This window comes from Sceloporus occidentalis, unplaced genomic scaffold (assembly GCF_023333645.1).
Source record: "Sceloporus occidentalis isolate IW3139 unplaced genomic scaffold, rSceOcc1.0.p SCAF_7, whole genome shotgun sequence".
Classification (NCBI taxonomy): domain Eukaryota; kingdom Metazoa; phylum Chordata; class Lepidosauria; order Squamata; family Phrynosomatidae; genus Sceloporus; species Sceloporus occidentalis.
Window position 1 is genome coordinate 79,232,933 of NW_028316987.1, and position 18,674 is coordinate 79,251,606.

Genomic DNA, 18,674 nt, shown 5'->3' on the forward strand with positions numbered 1-18,674 from the left:
GGACTTGAAGCAGTTCACATGACACAATTAAAAATATAAATACACCACAATGTCACAATATTAATGTACAGTTAAAGAAATTATCATACTGAATGAACTGAATTTAAAATAAATTTGAAACAATTTAAAAAAAACATTAATGAGATGCTTGATAATAATAATGATAATAATAATAATAATAAGGTTTATTTGTATACCGCCCTTCTAAAACAAATTAATCAAGGCGGTTTACAACAATTTGCATAACAATAACATAACACTGCATATTTCAAATACATCACAATATCAATAGCAATACATCTCAATACAAAAAGGCAACAATACAGTTATCAATATAACATCAATGCATATCACAAAACAGCCAGTATTACATAACAACAATAGCAATATCCAAACAGCATTAACCCTCCAACCCCCAGAGTTACCACAAATACAAAAAACCCCCAAAAAACTGCCCAGATGGTATCAGGGCCCAAACCAGAGTTCTTTCAGCCGCGCTTACAGCAGCGGCAGTGGCAGCGGCTTTGGGGCAAGTCCTCCAGCCGCCTCCCCGGTGGCATGGGGGGGGGGCGTGGCGGCGTCCTCCTTCGGGTGCCGGCGAGCCGGCTTAAGTAGGCTGCTCTCACCGGCCTCTCCCCTCCGCAGGTGCACCGTCAGAGCGGCTTTGGGGCAAGTCCTCCAGCCGCCTCCCCGGTGGCATGGGGGGGCGTGGCGGCATCCTCCTTCGGGTGCCGGCGAGCCGGCTTAAGTAGGCTGCTCTCACCGGCCTCTCCCCTCCGCAGGTGCACCGCCAGTGCGGCTTTGGGGCAAGTCCTCCAGCCGCCTCCCCGGTGGCATGGGGGGGGCGTGGCGGCATCCTCCTTCGGGTGCCGGCGAGCCGGCTTAAGTAGGCTGCTCTCACCGGCCTCTCCCCTCCGCAGGTGCACCGCCAGAGCGGCTTTGGGGCAAGTCCTCCGGCCGCCTCCCCGGTGGCATGGGGGGGCGTGGTGGCGTCCTCCTTCGGGTGCCGGCAAGCCGGCTTAAGTAGGCTGCTCTCACCGGCCTCTCCCCTCCGCAGGTGCACCGCCAGAGCGGCTTTGGGGCAAGTCCTCCAGCCGCCTCCCCGGTGGCATGGGGGGGGCGTGGCGGCGTCCTCCTTCGGGTGCCAGTGAGCCGGCTTAAGTAGGCTGCTCTCACTGGCCTCTCCCCTCCGCAGGTGCACCGCCAGAGCGGCTTTGGGGCAAGTCCTCCAGCCGCCTCCCCGGTGACATGGGGGGGGCGTGGCGGCGTCCTCCTTCGGGTGCCGGCGAGCCGGCTTAAGTAGGCTGCTCTCACCGGCCTCTCCCCTCCGCAGGTGCACCGCCAGAGCGGCTTTGGGGCAAGTCCTCCGGCCGCCTCTCCGGTGGCATGGGGGGGCGTGGCGGCGTCCTCCTTCGGGTGCCGGCGAGCCGGCTTAAGTAGGCTGCTCTCACCGGCCTCTCCCCTCTGCAGTTGCACCGCCAGAGCGGCTTTGGGGCAAGTCCTCCAGCCGCCTCCCCGGTGACATGGGGGGGGCGTGGCGGGGTCCTGTTCTGGAGTAGAAGAGGGGACTCCATGAATTCTATCAGTTGCCACCACCTTCAAATCTACCCCAAGATACAGTAATTTAGTGGGACGTTACTGAGGGGTTTTTAACTTGCACTTTCCTCCATCGCTGACTCTGCAGACACTTTCCCTTTTAGGGTTTAGAGAATCCTCCTACACATCCCCCTCCCCCCAAACAAAGGCATATAAATAGAGAGTGGAAAAGAAGAGATATTTTAAGGAAATTTTTTACTCTAAGTAAACAATTTTACATTCACAAAGGGGCATCTTGTATATGAAGGCACCTGCTTTGGACATTATTTAGGAGCAGCTGTAAGTTATTCTACCGTATATACTCGACTATAAGTCGAGAAATTTATGCCCCAAAATTGCCCCTAAAATCTTGGGTGGACTTATCTAAGGGTCAGTACACCAGTAGTGCTTAGAAGGGTCTCAAAGCAAGCAAACCTGATCCTCCAGTCTCCATTGAACACCAATTCCTTCCCCCTCCAGTCCATTTTGCAGGTCTTTGCTTCTTATCAGAAAAACTCCCCATTTAAAAGTGCTTGTGTCTCTTTCTGCTCCATAGAAAAACTTCTCATTTAAAAGCCCTTGCGTCTCTCCCTACTCTGTTTTGCAAGCCCTGGCTTCTCATGGAAAAACCTCTCCATTTAAATCCACTTGCTTTCTTTCTCAATCCAATGTTAAAACCTCTCTTCCAGCACCTGAGAATCGTTTGGGGAGGTCCAGAGAAGGAAAAGGAGGGATGGAAGTGGTATTTTCCCCTTTCCGTCCTTTGTTATAGCCCCCTATGTTTTATCCTCAACTTATCCACTGGTCATATCAAAACCCAGGATTTTTGACACTAAACCCTTCCCTCAACTTATACAGGAGGTCGACTTGTACACGCTAAATCATATTCAGCCAAGATTAGGGAAAAAAGCTTTAACGTGCTTAGCTAAACATTCTCTTTCTACTCACAATACAGATGGTGCTTTGGGTCTTCTTCTCTTTATGGAAAGCTGGGAGTCTCTTTGTCCAGCCTACAACAAACCTTTCCTAGGGATGGTGAGGTGGAAAGCACCTATCCTAGGGATGGTGAGATGGGCAGCACCTCTCCTACCTCTCCGTCAGGTCCAAAGGTTTTACACATCAAGGCACCATATTTTATAACCTCTTATCTTGGAAGCATCTCAAAGCTTTCACACTTCTCATAAACTCGTTGTCCCTATTGAGCAACTGTCTCTCATGATCTCTAAGTGTAACCACACAGGAGAACTAAAATAGTCTGACACCATTTTAACTGCCATGGCTTTATCCTACAGAATCCTGGGATTTGTAGTTTGGTGAGGCACCAGAGTTCTCTGACAGATCAGGCTGAATAATTCACACTAGGATAGAGTCATGGCAGTTAGTGGTATCAAACTGCTTTAATTCTGCAATTCTGCAGTGTAGCTATACCCCCTGTTGCTCTTCCATACTAACCCTAATAAATGTAACCTAAACCATCATATCATTAACCCTTTGTTTACCTGGAGGAGAGACCATACCTGTCTGCTATGTTGCCCAGATAATTGGAGAACAATTTATCACAACCACATTAGGAAAGATAAGTTGCTGAAGGCTTACTTAATAAAAGGCATTCGCCTTTACTCAAGAGCAGTTAACAACAACAACAAATTTGTCTGCCAGAAGCATAAGAGGCCATCCTAGTTTCCCATGAAAGGGAGTTCCACAACCTAGGTGCAGCCACTGAAAAGGCCTTCTTTAGGATCTTCACCCAACATGGCTGTGAGTGCACTGAGATAAAGGCCTCTTCTGAAGTTCTTAAGAGTCAGGCAGGCTTTTATGGAGAAAGACAATATTAAAATTAAATATAACAACATAAATAAGTATATACATAAATAGAATAATCATGAACCATATTTTTGGGATATAATTGTCAGGCTGTCATTTTAAAATAAACTCTGGGTACCCAATACATACCTGTATATTTGTACTTGCTAATTGTGGATTACTGTTTGTTATCTAATGATTTATATTCTAATGCAGAAATGATTATGCCATAGTACATTTTCTAGTCTTAAGATTCTTTAAGATTCTGTTGTTTTTGCGGTTAACAGACCAATACAGCTATGTACCTGGAATCCTGTTTCAATTCATAGCGATTTTTTGCTACACTTTTTTTGTTATGTGCTGTCTCAACTGCTTCTTGAAGACAACAATAACAACAACGCTCCTGTCATTAAGCTGAAGGTGAAACTGCATGTTGCATCCAATGCTATTTTTGTAGTCCTCAATCCCTCCACACTCCCTGGACTGCATTCTTTTTCTGACCAAAAGGGAAAAAGAAGGGTGGGGGGTTGGTTGCATCTCCTGGAGGTTTCAAGTAGTACCAGTTCACTTTTTAAAAAAGATTTCGCACCTCATCCCCCCCCCCAGCCCCATTATTTAACAGGAAATACTTTTTTTACAAAACCAGAAAAGAAAGCAGTCTCACCACTTCTCTCTTCTTTTGGAGGGCATTTTTGGCAGTCTCTGAAAGTGGCTGCCCAGGCAGAAAAGTGGCCCCTAGAGCCACCCTACACCTTGGTTTTAAGAGATACAATTGCATTAATAAGATAGTATTTTTTTGGGGAAAAAAAGAGATTATTTTGTATTGAACATAGCTTGTATAGCCAGCCCTCTGGTTTCATTGAAACACCACCCTGGATTAATCACATCTCTTTTAAATTGTAAAGATAGCTTTGTTATGGCTCTGTATAATGATTCTAAGTCATTCCCTTGTAGAAATGAAACTATCTGCATTATCTGAGAAGAGAAAACTTTTGCAAGAAAAATTAGATTCAAATCTGAAAGATCTACAAGAAGCACAAATGCTTGCATCTCTCCAACCAGACAGTATGAATGGTAAAAGAAGTTTCCAAGTTTTCATTCTGAAATCTTTAACTTATAGTAACAGGTGGACATTTTCTGGCTAATTAAGATTTGATAATAAGGCCTAAATTCAGAACTAGTCCCATCTACAATAGGCCAATTAAATCAAGTGTTGAATAATAACACTTGCATAAATCCTGTTAACTCAGTGGATCTACTCTAGTAGGGACTACTACCTAGTTGAAAGCCCAAATGTGTGCACTGCGAAAGGCTGGTAGAGGTGTTATTTGATGTATTTTTATCAGTTAGTAAGGACTGGGTTTCATTAACTTGATAATCTGTTCAAAACATATTTGAGTTTAGATTGAATAAACATTATACTTTCATGGTATCCCCAAAATTTCACTTACCCATAGTATGAAGGTATTTATTTAGTCACTTAGAAGTGGGACCTGTATAAAATATTGTAGTATGTTGTGATTCCTTAAGTGAAGTGCTGTAGCTAGGCTGAAACAGAAGCCTTTTAATCAACAGCTTTATGCTGGCTTTGTGGAGGGAACTTTTTCCTAGCATCTCATGACCTTGCTTTTCTGTGTTAAAAGAGCCAAACTGTGCATTCTGTGAAAGACTTCTGTCTGAATCCTTCATCTTGTGACAAGATTAAAAAAAAGAGCCCTCCCCTCCCTCCGGTCCATCTGCCTTGGTCCAGGCCTCATAGGGAGAGAAGAATGCTGGACCTGATCCCCTCCCCTCCACTATTCCCTTCTCCTTTTGTGTCCTGTCTTTTTAGATTGTAAGCCTGAGGGCAGGGAACTGTTTATTATTCCCTCTGTTGTAAGCCGCCCAGATTCCCAGTGATTGGGCGGCATATAAATAAATCCTATTATTATTATTATTATTAATAGTGAATATTTATGTCCCAAACTCTAATCCATCCATCAAGAATACTTAGGATAAACAGACTAATTTCCTATTCTTCCCCACTTCTGATTATCTTCCCACTCACTCTGGTTAACCTCCACCTCAGTATTCCATATATCCTTGAAACTCAATGATCCTTGAGCCATTTTGAAGAGGCTTAACCTTTTTAGTTTCTTGTAAGTTCTAGATAATAAAATGTTAGAAAGTAGCCCAAAGTTCATGTAATATATCCCATTTCCAGTGCAGGCAATCTATAGCTAAAGCAGCCCTGACAAGTGGCCATCCAACTGCTGTTTAAAAACCTCCAAGGAAGGAGTGTCCACCACCTTCCAAGGCAAACTATTCCACTATTTAACAGCTCATGTTCTTCCAAATGTTTCATCAAAATCTCACTTCTTATCATTCAAATCCTTTTGTCAGGGTCCTAACCCCTGCAGCAAAAGAAAACAAGCTTGTTCTATTTTCCATGTGACAACCCTTCAGATATCTGATGATGATTATCATATCACTTCATAGTGTTTTCTTCTCTGCACTTAGTGTGCTTCAGTCCATCAATGGTTCCCTATATGGCTTGGTTCCCAGTCCCTTTACCATCACTGAACTTTATCACACGGGGGGAAATTGGGGGTTTAAACTGTCATTATCCCGTGAAAGTCACGATCACAGTGAGGATTTTCACACACATTGCGATTAAAGAGGACTTATCCTGGAAATAACCAGGTAATAACCAGCAACAAATCATTCACAGGAAAATCCTTTCACTGGATGATGACAGTTTAAACCCCCACTTTTCTCTGACTTTCCCTGTGTGATAAAGTCTATTGCCCCCTTTGTCTTAACATGTTCCAGCTTGTAAATATCTTTCTTAAGCTGTGTTATCCAGAACTGACACAGTGGTGAAACTATCTACTCATACATATCTAGGGACTTTTCAAGTATGAAGGAGCTACTTTTAATTTAAGACATTTAACTACCCAGATTTGCTTTTAAAGTCATTCAGGACCATGAGAATGCCTAAAGTTATAATCCACAATATTAAACAAGTGAACCTCAGAGTGGTCATTATTAGTTGCTAATACTTGTGATAGCATATTGTTATCTAAACAGAGATGAAATTGTTCTGTTGTTTTCTGTCTGGGTCAAAAAATGGCTAAGATGTTTTCTGAATTAGAGTATGGAGGTCTGCTTTTCTTTCTGAGGGTGTCCAGTATTGGAAGTTCAACAATGTTCTGCATTAAAAAGTTAATGCCTCAAAGTAGGCAGTAGTAATAGGATTAGATAGTTTGAGTGACCTGCAGTGATCTCTCTCTTTGTCTACCTGACTCCTCTGTCATGTAAACTTTGGGATGTTTCCACTCCTCTTCTCACCCAGACTCTTTTCCAAGACCATCATAGAGATATAGCTAGATTAGAATAGCTCTCTCAGTAACTTTCCTATCTTAGAACAGAGTTCCTATAATGAAGACTAGTTTGTTTTCAAGCCATTGGTGTCTTTGTCCTTAGTCAGAATATTTTTACTGCTGCACTGTACTAATTCTAATACCTATTTCCCCCAAAACTGAGACTATTTAGTAGGTGAACCTCAAATAATAAAGAGATGTGTCCATTTTAAAAGAACATTGCAGATTCTACTGGTTGGAAGAGAAATTTTACCTACAGTGTGCATAGGTTTTCTTGGAATGCAGTTTTTAATTTGTTTTCTTTTTTACATTTATAGTCTCCTGTTTTTTATTCAACCAGCATAATTTCTTCCATGAATGTCCTTGGGGTTTTTTAAAATACCTTAGCATAATCCTGGCAATTTTTCTACTATCTTCTCAGCTGTATTGTGGACACAGTTGTCTCTTTGGCATAGCATCAATAACTCTTGTAGACCCAGTAGGTGGGGCAGCATCCCCCTTAATTTCGGGTGTTGTGACCCTCCCCTTTAGTCTGTCAGCACCAATGTTCTTTGGAAATGTGATTTGAGAAGACTGCTTTGCCACCATTTAAACATTCTTTCAGCCCACACAATATCTGTGCTAATAGACCCTTGCCTCTAATTCATAAATGAAGGGCCAGTTTGCCCAGAGATTATACATCTGTATCCCTGTTATATTGGATGAGAATGCAGCCGTGGGGCTCATGTTAATGTTTCTTCATGCAAACAAACAATAACAAAACACCTCTCCACATCAAAAATTAGGTATTACAGTCCAGGATTCCTCCCACTATTTAGCTGTTTATGTGCAGAGGACTTTCTCTTCTATATGATGTAGTCTGTAGTGCTTTGACGGTTGGACTAGGATTCAAGAAGAGCAGGACTGGAATACCCAGTGGGGTCACTGGGGGGCATGGTGGTGTGGCCTGCACCGGTTGACACCCCAGAAGCGGGGTGACACATGGTTGGACCACTACAGTAGGTGCCTCCTCCGCCCCCTTCCAACCCCGCTGCCATGGTACTGCTCTCATGATGATGAGGACTACACCGCGGCAGTGAAGGAGAAGGCTGAGTGTGGCCCTTCCAACCCTGCTGCCATGGTGCCGCTCTCCTCATAATGAGAACAACAGCATGGCAGTGAAGGAGAGGGCCAAGCGTGTCCCTCCTGACTGCTTCTCAGCAAGTTCCTTCTCACCATTGCATATACGTGATGGCGGGAAAATGTGGGAGTATGACAGTGTTCCTGGGTCCCCGCCAAGTGTAGGGGGCACAATGGCTGGTGCTTCCACAGAAGACAAATGACTTTCTGCTGCCTTGGTGGGAAGTCCAGCCAGCAGCTACTTTGGGGAGGGAGAAGTAGGAAGGCAGGGCCACCAATAGCAGAGAAGGGTCAAGCTGCCCCAGAAAGCCCCGCTTCCTGTCCGGAGGCCCCGGCCCTTGCACCGGGTGATACAGGGGGCAGGAATGCCACTGGGAATACCTGCTCACCCATGAAGCCCACTTGGTGACCTTGGACAAGTCACACTTTCTCAACCTCAGAGGATGGCTATGTTAAATCCCTCTGGACCAAGAAACTCCTGTGATGTTTCAACTTAAGGTCATCATAAGTAGGAAATGAAGTGAAGAAACATAACAAAAATGGTGGAATATTGAGTCATAAGCAACTCATGTGATCTCTGGAATATTACAGTGCAGAGATGGGTTTATCAAGTTAGGGAGAATTGGACCTTGCTTGTTTTCTTAATGACAGACTGTAGCCTAAGGTCAAAATGATATTATACTCACTCAGTTCAGTTTTTGTATTGTTGATTTGTACTGTTGATTTGTACTGTGGAATTGCATGTACCCTATGGTAGAAGGCCTTTGTCTGTGACTGCACTTCCCACTGCCATGTTTAATATTAGAATAACTATAGAATGTCTGACCCTGTAGGTCTTATATATGTGGCTTACTGAGAGAATCTATGTAAAGTGTTGGTTTTACAAGGCTTCAGAAAGCACTAAAGATTATTTAATATTACTACTTAAAACTTTTTGTTGGTGCATGGTGTTTGCATTCAGGTCGTTTCTATCTTACTGGGACCTTAAGGTGACCCTATCACAGGGTTTTCTAGGCAAGTTTCTTCAAAGGAGGTTTGCCATTGTGTATAGCTATATAGCTAAACTTTACTGAATGTGGTTATTTCAAAGTTTTTAAACTCAGGCAATGTTGTATTCACTGATGCATCAGCTTGAAATAATTTTGCAGAACGTAAAGTAGAAGAACTAACAGAACAAAGGAAAAAGTTGACTGATGATCTGAAGGCAGCTACGAATGATATGCTAGAAATACAACATCATCCTTCAAAAAGAGCTTTATTTGAAAGACCCAGTGGTGAGTGCAATCTTTGATTTTTTTTCAATATTTAATTTTAGTATGGCACACATATCCACTGTGCAAATGTACCCAGACTTTGCATGGATATGTTCCATTTTGGAAGACACTTTGAGAATGAGGCATGGCGTTGTGCAGCCACACACACCCCACTCATGTTTTTCTCAGCTGAGAAGCATCAGGCAGTGGCGATGTGTCAGGTGCAGCTGAGACAGATGGTTCTGGCCGGTTGGCTGCTACACAAAACATGAAGTGGCAGTGGCAGAGAGAGAGAAGCCCCCCATCCTCATCTCGTGACTGGCGAGGATGGAGAGGGGCATGTGGGAGCTAGCCAAGTCCCAACAAGAGGAAGGGAGGGAGGGAGGGTTGTCCGGCTGCTTGGTTGCTGCTCCCTTTGTATCCAGTTACCTTGAGAGGAGCAACCTGCCTACCATCTTTCCTTCCTTTTGTTCTTGAATGCCAAAGTGCAGCACTCACTACCAAGATAGGTGCACAGCTTTGTGCAGTGGAGTCTCCTGTGCCTCTCTTGATGGAGGTATAGGAGTCTCCATTTCCTTCCTCGGCTGAGAAGCATGCACTGTAGATAGTGATGAGCTGGGCACGGCCAAGGTAGATGCTGCTGGCCAGCTGGCTGCTGCACAATGCAGGAGTGGTGGTGAGGGACTGCAGTGGGAAGCAAGGGTTTAAGCCCTCTACTCTCATGTAAATCCCAATATAATGCCATACTGAAGATCCTTTTGCTCAGAGATTTTAAAGTCACACTACACTGGTGGAATAACAGATACATCAGTAAAACACTTTATCCAAGATACGGACATGGCTGAAAGAATCACGGGTAGGATATGGGTGGTATCTCCACTGATCTGTAAAGAGTATGGATAACAATAATTATGGGATGGGGACAAACAAGAAGGGCATGTAAAGGGGTGGTTTGCTGGGCTGTTCATCTGCCTTGTCTACTTGAACTAACAGAAGTAGGAGGCTGTTGACATTCTTAGGCTGTGTGAATTTATGCAGTAATTCCTTTCAGACTTTCAGACTCTTTTCTTGTCTAGTGGCCTCTTACTGCCTGGTCTAATAAGACCCATGTATATACCATGTCTGCTGAGATCTACATTTTCTCGGCTATGAAATTGTGTATATCTGCTCTGAATATTGAGAGATACACCAGATCCCTCTGTGTGTGTTTAGATCAGGGGTAGGCAACCTGCGGCCTGCGGGCCGGATGCGGCCCGGCAAGGCCTTGGGACCGGCCCCAGCCTGGTCCTGCCGCCGATTGCCGCCGGGCCTTTTGCCTCTCGCGCACAGGGGTAAGGGGGGCAATTGTCTATAGACGCCTCAGAAACATGCATTTATATTAACATTTTTTAAAAAATCAGCAAATTTTTATGCGTGTCCTCCACTTTTTTTTAAAAAAAGTGTCCACCATTTGAAAATGTTGTCCTATATTTGTCCCAGTTTATTTATTTATTTAATTTTTTTTAAAAAAATTATTTAATTATTTATTTTTTGGCTTCGGCCCCCCAGTTGTCTGAGGGACAGCAACCCGTCCCCCGGCTCAAAAAGGTTGCCTACCCCTGGTTTAGATGGTGTGTAGGCACTGTCTTTGCCACATCCTGGGAGTGGTAGGTAGTGGTAGAGTAGACAGGAATGCTTAGGAGCTTATCCCATGAACAAATAAGCCAGTTTACCTCTTCTGGCTTGAATTCAGGATCCAGGATGCCGCTGGATGTTATCTTACCTAAATCGCTATCTAGCTGGGATACTGCTGCCCGGATGCATCCCAGGTCGAAGCCTCACTCAGCTGGCCAATTTTTGAAGTCAGATGCTCTCCAATTTCGAAAAAGTGCTGACTGAGCGAGGCTTCAACACGGGATGCATCTGAGCAGCGGCATCCCGGCTAGATAGGCGGCAATTTAGGTATGATAACATCCAGGGGCATTCTGGATCCTGAATTCAAGATGGAAGAGGTAAGCCAGCTTATTTGTTCATGAGATAAGCTCCTTAAAGTGTTGCTGGAATATTTGTGAGGGTGTTTACTTTTCTTTTTGTGGTGTTTCTCCTGTCTGTCCTGGGCTGAGCATTTAATGTACATTCAGAATTGCTCTACTTATCATCTTGAATTACACAATACACTCCCAAATTAATTACATTTGGTTTATTTGCTCTGTTGTAAGACATTCATTGACAGATAAAAAGAAAATGAAAATGCCATTTCGAAAGTAATTTTTATAAGATTGTTGAAATTATTTTAGATGGATTTTTTAAAATTTTGCTTTCAGAAAAAGAAATGTCTAAAATATACAGACTATCTGAAAAGAAACAACTTTTGCTAGAAAAGTTGGAATCTAATAAAAAAGAGCTACAAGAAGCTGAGAAACTTGCAGCTACCCAGCCAGGCAGTGTCAGTGGTAAGTATGTTGTCATTTCTGATGCTGTAACTACAGACTTAAACATACACATTTGGAATTAAGACATCAAGGAGCCCACTTTACAAGTGCTTTCTTTACATAGAATCATAGAATCTTAGAGTTGGAAGACAGCATAAGGGTCATCTAATACAATTCCCTGCCATCCAGGAATACAGAACACTCCTAACATATGCCCATGGGATGCAGTGGCTCAGTGATTAAAAAAACCAATTCTGACGATTGGAAGATTGGAAGGTTGGCAGTTTCAAGCCCAAGTGCAGCATGATGAGGTGAGCGCCTGTCACTAGTTCCAGCTTCTGCCAACCTAGCAGTTTGAAAGCATGCAAACCCAAGTAGATAAATAGGTACCACTTTGGTGGGAAGGTAACAGTGTTTGGTGCAGGCATGCTGGCCACATGACCACCAGAGCAGTCCTTGGACAACGCTGGCTCTTCAGCTTAGTAACGGAGATGAGCACTGCCCCCTACAGTCAGTTATGACTATACATTCATGTAGAGAGACTACCTTTACCTTTACCTCTAACATATGCCCAGCCAACCTCTGCTTAAAGACCTCCAGACACAGTGCATTCACCACACACTGAGGCAGTCTGTTCCACTGTTGAACAGCTCTTCCAGTAAACAAAGTCATTTGTAGTGTTTAAGTAGAATCTCTTTTCATGTCATTTGAATCCATTGGGTCATTTTGTAGTCTCTGGAGCAGCAGAAAACATGCTGGCTCCATCTTCTATACGACATCACTTCAGTTATTTAAAGATAGCTATCATGTCACCTCTCAGTCTTCTCTTCTCCAAGCTAAACATGCCCAACGCCCTAATTTCACATAATGTTTGATTTTCACACCTTTGATCATGTTAGTTGCTGTTTCCTAGACATATTTAAGCTTGTCAATAATTTTCTTGAATTGTGGTGCCCAGAACTGAACACAGTATTCCAGATGAGGTCTAACCAAAGCAGAATAGTGTAGGATTGTTACTTGTTTTGTTCTTGGCACTATACTTCTCTTGATGCAACTCAGAAGTTTTTGGCTGCTACATCATACTGCTGACTCATGTTTAGTTTGTGGTCTACTAAGGGTGCATGTATCCTGTACAGTGTAGAAATAATATATTTAGTCACAGAGTTCATAATTAGCCTTTGAAATAATCAGTTTGCAGTTCGGCTGCAGACAAAGACAAGACTTGATCCTTAATTTTTGCAGCCAAGGGCTGCAAAGACTTTGAGCATTAGCATTTTACACCTCTATGTGGAGCTCATGGGACCACTCTAAATTAATTCTGTGGTAGGCAAAGAAGTGGGAGCCTAGCCTTAGTCCTGTTTGCATTCTCATCAAATACACCTGGCTGGACTTTTAGAGGGCATGCTGTATAGGTACAGGCAATGCAGTCTTCAGCTAGTTCTAGAATCATGCAAAATAGCAGAAATTTTCCATTCTGCCAAAATACATTGCATCCCAGATTTTGCTGTTTTTAACTACCACAAGCTGATCCTGACTCATGGTGATCCTGCGAAAGAGACCTCTTCAAGTCCCACTATCCTCCACTGCTCTACTTAGTTCCTACAAATCCATGCCTGTCTTCTGTGTTTCCTTTTTTGTAGGTAGTGATGTATATTGATAGTTTCCAGTCTGTTAGCCACTGTTTTCTTTTCAATATTTGTTGGAATAGCGTCATGCCACATGCAACCCATGGAGCCTGTCACCAGAGAGTGTGTTTTGAATAATGTATATAACTGTGCTAGACCTGTACAGTGGATGTTAGATCATGCTGGATAATGTTATGCTTTAATGAGGGACTGGTTAAATGTATAGAGAGGATGAGTGAGATAAAGAGACTGTATAAACAATAAGGATCATATTGTGAAAATGGATATAGTTGGTGTAGTTAATGTAAATATATAAATGTATCAGATTCAAGATAAACTGAGACTGAGAAAATAAGATTAAGGCCTGAGAGAAGGAGAGGTTGGTAACCCATGAGAAGGTTTGTAAGACACAGCCAGATACTGTATGTTATCACTGTGAGATGAAGGACATGTCTAGAGCCCTGGCTGACCATCTGGAGATATCTTGTGGATAGCATAAACAATGTCTACTGGTTCTGTGAGATTGGAATGTGTTGGTTAGAGCTTGTAATCCAAACAATACGACCAGGAGTCCCTGGAGGGACTAGCCAATGGGATTAGCTGGATAGCTCTTGAGGTGGGACCCCAATGAAAAACCTATGGAAGTGTAAAGTGGGACAATTGTAATTCAGAGCTGACAAAATCTATGTCAGTGATTTGCCTGATATTTACTACTTTTCTTATTCTTCAATACATCACTCTGTGCTACACTCCAGAGTCTGGTTATTGGATCTGAGAAGGAAGCGTAGCTAACAGAGAAGCATGACACATGTATTAGTTAGTGCTGCAGTTGATTCTGTATGTGTGCATTATAGCAGCTCATAGCCACATATAAACTGGGTGGAAGATGGGGTGGGAAGTTATTCAGCATTACCTAGTGACCCCAAAAGTGTTAGATAAATGGTATGCAGTAATATTTTTAATACCCTAGAAAACCTTGAAAATTCATTACTTATTATAATGAAACTAGTTATTTTTTGTAGATTTTGATATAACATTTTGTTATGACATTTATGTAGCACACACCCTGCAGGAATTGTCTAAGCAAAGGAAACATTTGAATGAAGAGCTAGAGGCAACACTGGATGACATACAAAATATATTTGATGCTTCAGAAAGAACTGTGTTTGTACGACCTGTTGGTAAGTCCAGGAGAAATTATTTTGCATTTTAATAAAAGGCATCTGTGGCACATAGTGTTTCAGTATTCAGATGGTATTCGGTGAGATTATCAGAAGGAGCAGAAGCATCATCAGTTCTGCCTTCCATCATGCCTGGGTCCAGACATCCTCAGAACTGAACAGTCTAGCATAACTCTGTCACAAAATTCATTGACCCAACAATGCTTCAGGCTCTTAGGGGTTGTTCCCACTTAAGATTTGAAACGATTTAAAATACAACGTTTTTAATAAAATCGATTCAAAATAACACTGTTCTTATCCCGCTATCCGAATCGCTTTGTTCATCGTTCCCATCTGGTTATTTAAATCGAAGTTTTTACCTGCAAGCGTTCCTACTTGGCATGAAATCGGTGTTTAAATAAAGCGATTCTTCTCCTCCATACCTTATTTGTAGCTGTCAATCAATAGTACGTCAGAATGACGTAACGTTAGTCCGGAATATTTGGAAGCGATTTATCTTTTGGCATCGTTTCCATTTCATTGACTGTTTGTGAATTTAGCGAATTTAGGAAAGCGAATTTAGGAAACCCAAGCTCTTTCCAGAGGAACTATGGGATAGGTTTTGCATGACAGCATCCCCTCTTCATGTCTCCCAAAAGACAGCCAGGGAGAATCCCTTCAGAGAGCACAGAGATCAATGGGGGAGGCTTCTGGCAAAGCGAAGCTCTTTCCAGAGGAACTATGGGATAGGTTTTGGAGGGCAGCATCCTGTCTCCCTAAGACAGCCAGGGAGAATCCCTTCAGAGAGCACAGAGATCAATGGGAGAGGCTTCTGGCAAAGCGAAGCTCTTTCCAGAGGAACTATGGGATAGGTTTTGGAGGGCAGCATTCTGTCTCCCAAGACAGCCAGGGAGAATCCCTTCAGAGAGCACAGAGATCAATGGGAGAGGCTTCTGGCAAAGCGAAGCTCTTTCCAGAGGAACTATGGGAGAATCCCTTCAGAGAGCCCAGAGATCAATGAAGGAGGCTGCTGGAAAAGCAGGGAGGGAGCACTCTTCCCAAAGATTCTCTTTCGAGGGTTGGAGGAGAAGGCAGATTCCATTTGAGAAAGGGAGAGAGAAAGGCTCTATCCCCCCCCCCCATTGATTAGAGCCCTTCCCTGCCTGGGCGAGATCAGATGTCTCCTCGCGAGGAGCCATCCCTTCCCTGCCTCTCCTCCGTTAGAAATGGGCTCTCCCCACACAGAGGGGAGGTTGCAATCCACCGGGGGAAGCCTTGAGCAGCCGGGACTTCAGGTGTTTAAAGCGCTGAAGAGATTAAGCGCCTGTAAACCATTAAAATAAAAAATAAAAATAATCCTTATCTCTTATTGAAAGACCACAGCGGACAAAGGGGTGAGGGAAGCAAAAATGGCGACAGCCAGACGGATGGGGACAGAAAGGGCAACTCCCCCAAGGACAGTCCCATCGCACTCCGCTCCTCCCATTCATCTAACGCAATTTCAAAGGCTGTCGTTCCTATTTAAATGCTCCGGTTCCTAAATCGAATCAATGGAAAAACGTAGGTCGGACCCTAGTGTTTTTTTAACACGCGTTAAATGAGGAAAACTCGATTCAAAATTTTATTCCACTCTACAATTCGATTTGTAGTGGGGACGATTGCGGGTTGCTCTAGAACCGTTCTAGGTTTAAATCGGATCCTAATAAGAACGCCACTCCTTGGATTCGATTCAGAACGCGGGGTTTCACCTAGTGAGAACAACCCCTTAGGCTAGCAATACTGAAAATCTAGATAAATGGCCATTTAAAATGGCCACAAATGGCAATTATGACTATATGGCTTCTGATGGTCCAAACCATAGTTTTTGGTGCATATCTACAGTTCTTATCAGTTTTTTCTAAATGTTGTATATTATTTGCATGGGTGAGCTATACTTGAAAAGTGTCTTACTTTCCAGCCCACTGTTGGGATGGATGTGAAGCTGTGGTACGTTGCAGAAGCCATTCTTACAGAATTTGGGATATAACATTTGAAGTAGCTCAGATTTTGCTTGTGGTGCATACTCCTAGTTTTTTTAATTAGTATACGTATAATAGTTTGGTTATTAATCCTTTTCATTGTTATATATTTTGTGACCATGCTCTTTCTAAAAAAAATCATTAATTTTCATAATTACTAAAAGCATTTACCAAAGGGTCCTCCCTATGTCATGTCTGTAACATTGAACAATTAAGCCTACATACAATACAGTGGGCCTTTCTTATCCACGAAGGCTCTGTTATGGACCCCAATGCAGATGGCAAAAATGTCAGGACCTCCAGTCCCATGATATCAATGGTGGCATGCATGTGGCCGCTCTCTTGGGACCATGTGCATGTATGGCCATTGAAGTTAATGGGGCTTGCCAATCACGGATCCTCAGATCTTCAGATGGCAAGCCCATGGTCGGGGTGAGCACACTGCCAGCCACAGATGCTGGCGAAACATCAGGAAGAAAATCTTCTAGAACATGGCCACATAGCCTGAAAAAGCCACAAAAAAACTATGCAGGTATAGTTTATTTGAGAATAAATACAGTAGGAGCATGAAAAATTAACTGTGAGTGGTTTGGCTGCTCACTACAGTTCCATAGCTTAAAAACACTGTTCCAAAGGGTCAGCTGATCATTTGGATGACCATAGGACAAAGTTGAGTTAGAACTATGGAAGATGAATGGTGACAATACTGCAGCAAAATTATCCTTTTTAAATTCTTCTGTAGCTATACTCCCACTATGTGTTGGCTTTTCAGAAATACCATTACCTATGCTCTGTCTTACCATTGTATAAGTGACAAATCTTGTAGAAACTTCCTATTTCTTTTTATTGCTATTCTCACAGTTCCTAGCAGTACAGATATAAGTTGTCTGTACATCAACTGTGCATCATCAAATATGGCAAATAATAAAATAGCACAATTAAGTTCAATTGTTTGTTTGAACATTTGGTTTAGCCAGTCACTCCCCCATAGGCTTTTAGGGATTGTTAACACTTAAGTTGGCTTTCCATAACAACTGTGATCCTGCTATTTGGACAAATGTATTTTGTAATATTGTTTTATATTATTGTGAAATTCATATGGTTTCATATATATATATATATATATATATATATACACACACACACACACACACACACACACACACACACACACATACATATACATATATATAGTCTACTGCTGACACTTTGGGCCTGGTATTCTTATATTAAAGTAAGAGTGGGCAGTTGTGGCTCTCCAAACGTTATTAACTATAACTCCCATCAGTCTTGTGATGGGCTGTGCCAGCTAACAACGATGATAATTACAGTCCAACAACACTTGGAGAAGTGTAGTTGCATACTCTCTATTATGTTTAAAAAGTTGATAAGCTATTTTACCTTTTTCTGCAGCACGGCTGGCCCTGGTAAGAGTAATATAAATTGTGAGGGCACATCAACCTTCTCATGATTGCTCTAGATCTGTCACCAATTTTGCATCTTTTTACTTGTCTTAAAAATCACATTCAGCATTTTTTAAATCACATTTAGTAATGATTTTTGTTCTGGTTTATGGATGAGAAGATTATAATGTATTTGTCAGTCTCTTCCCCATGCTTGCATTGCTTACTAGTATATTTACAATTACTTAGTATGGGTGAAAATATAAATATGATACTTTTCATACTTCTGATCCAATTTTAGTTTTAACTGATCACATGTTATGAATCTTTCTGGGCAAATATGACTTTTGAACCTGTTTTTCAGGAGATTATTTGAAAACATTTCTGTTTACAGGAAGAGAATTAGATGACTTATCTGTGAAGAAGAAAGAGTTGCTGGAAATGTTAGAATCGAATAGAAAAGAGCTACAAGAAGCTCAAGAACATGCAATTTTGCAACCAGGGAGTATAAGTGGTATGTATATTGTGATTTTTCATGGTGTCAATAACTGTCTTAAACAAATGAAATTAAGGCCTTGTTTTAACTTTATTTATTATTTATATGAGTATTTCTAAGCCACCTTCTAGCTATAGACAAGCTTCCCCAACACTTTACAGTACAATGTTAACATTTTAAAATCTTGTAAACAACAAGAATAAAAATTAAAAGCAAAGATAGTGGAGGAATTAAAACTTCAACAGTGTAATTAACATATTCAAAAGTTAGATTAAATAAAAATACCTCTTGCCAAATCTATCAGGGGTGAGGCTAAATGGCTTTTTTTGGAAGTCAATTTCATGACTGAGATGTGGCTAAGAGAAGCCAGTGGCCTGGAGTTTGTACCAAACTTCCTTAGGTGCTGGGAAGAAATACAATCAGAACCTCCTTTGATAATGGTAACCCTC

The 18,674-nt window shown here is 42.3% G+C and overlaps 1 protein-coding gene across 8 annotated transcripts in view; it reads left to right on the top strand.

The window, feature by feature from the left end:
• Nucleotides 1–18,674, top strand: part of LOC149310011 (uncharacterized) — a 235,216-nt gene that overhangs the window by 125,044 nt on the left and 91,498 nt on the right. For all 8 annotated transcript variants that reach the window (XM_089533474.1, XM_089533473.1, XM_089533480.1 and 5 more), the window contains 5 exons: nucleotides 4,333–4,452; nucleotides 9,008–9,133; nucleotides 11,416–11,544; nucleotides 14,207–14,329; nucleotides 18,124–18,243. In XM_089533474.1, coding sequence (XP_089389600.1) covers nucleotides 4,333–4,452; nucleotides 9,008–9,133; nucleotides 11,416–11,544; nucleotides 14,207–14,329; nucleotides 18,124–18,243 — 618 coding nt within the window. The remainder of the gene's footprint in view (nucleotides 1–4,332; nucleotides 4,453–9,007; nucleotides 9,134–11,415; nucleotides 11,545–14,206; nucleotides 14,330–18,123; nucleotides 18,244–18,674) is intronic.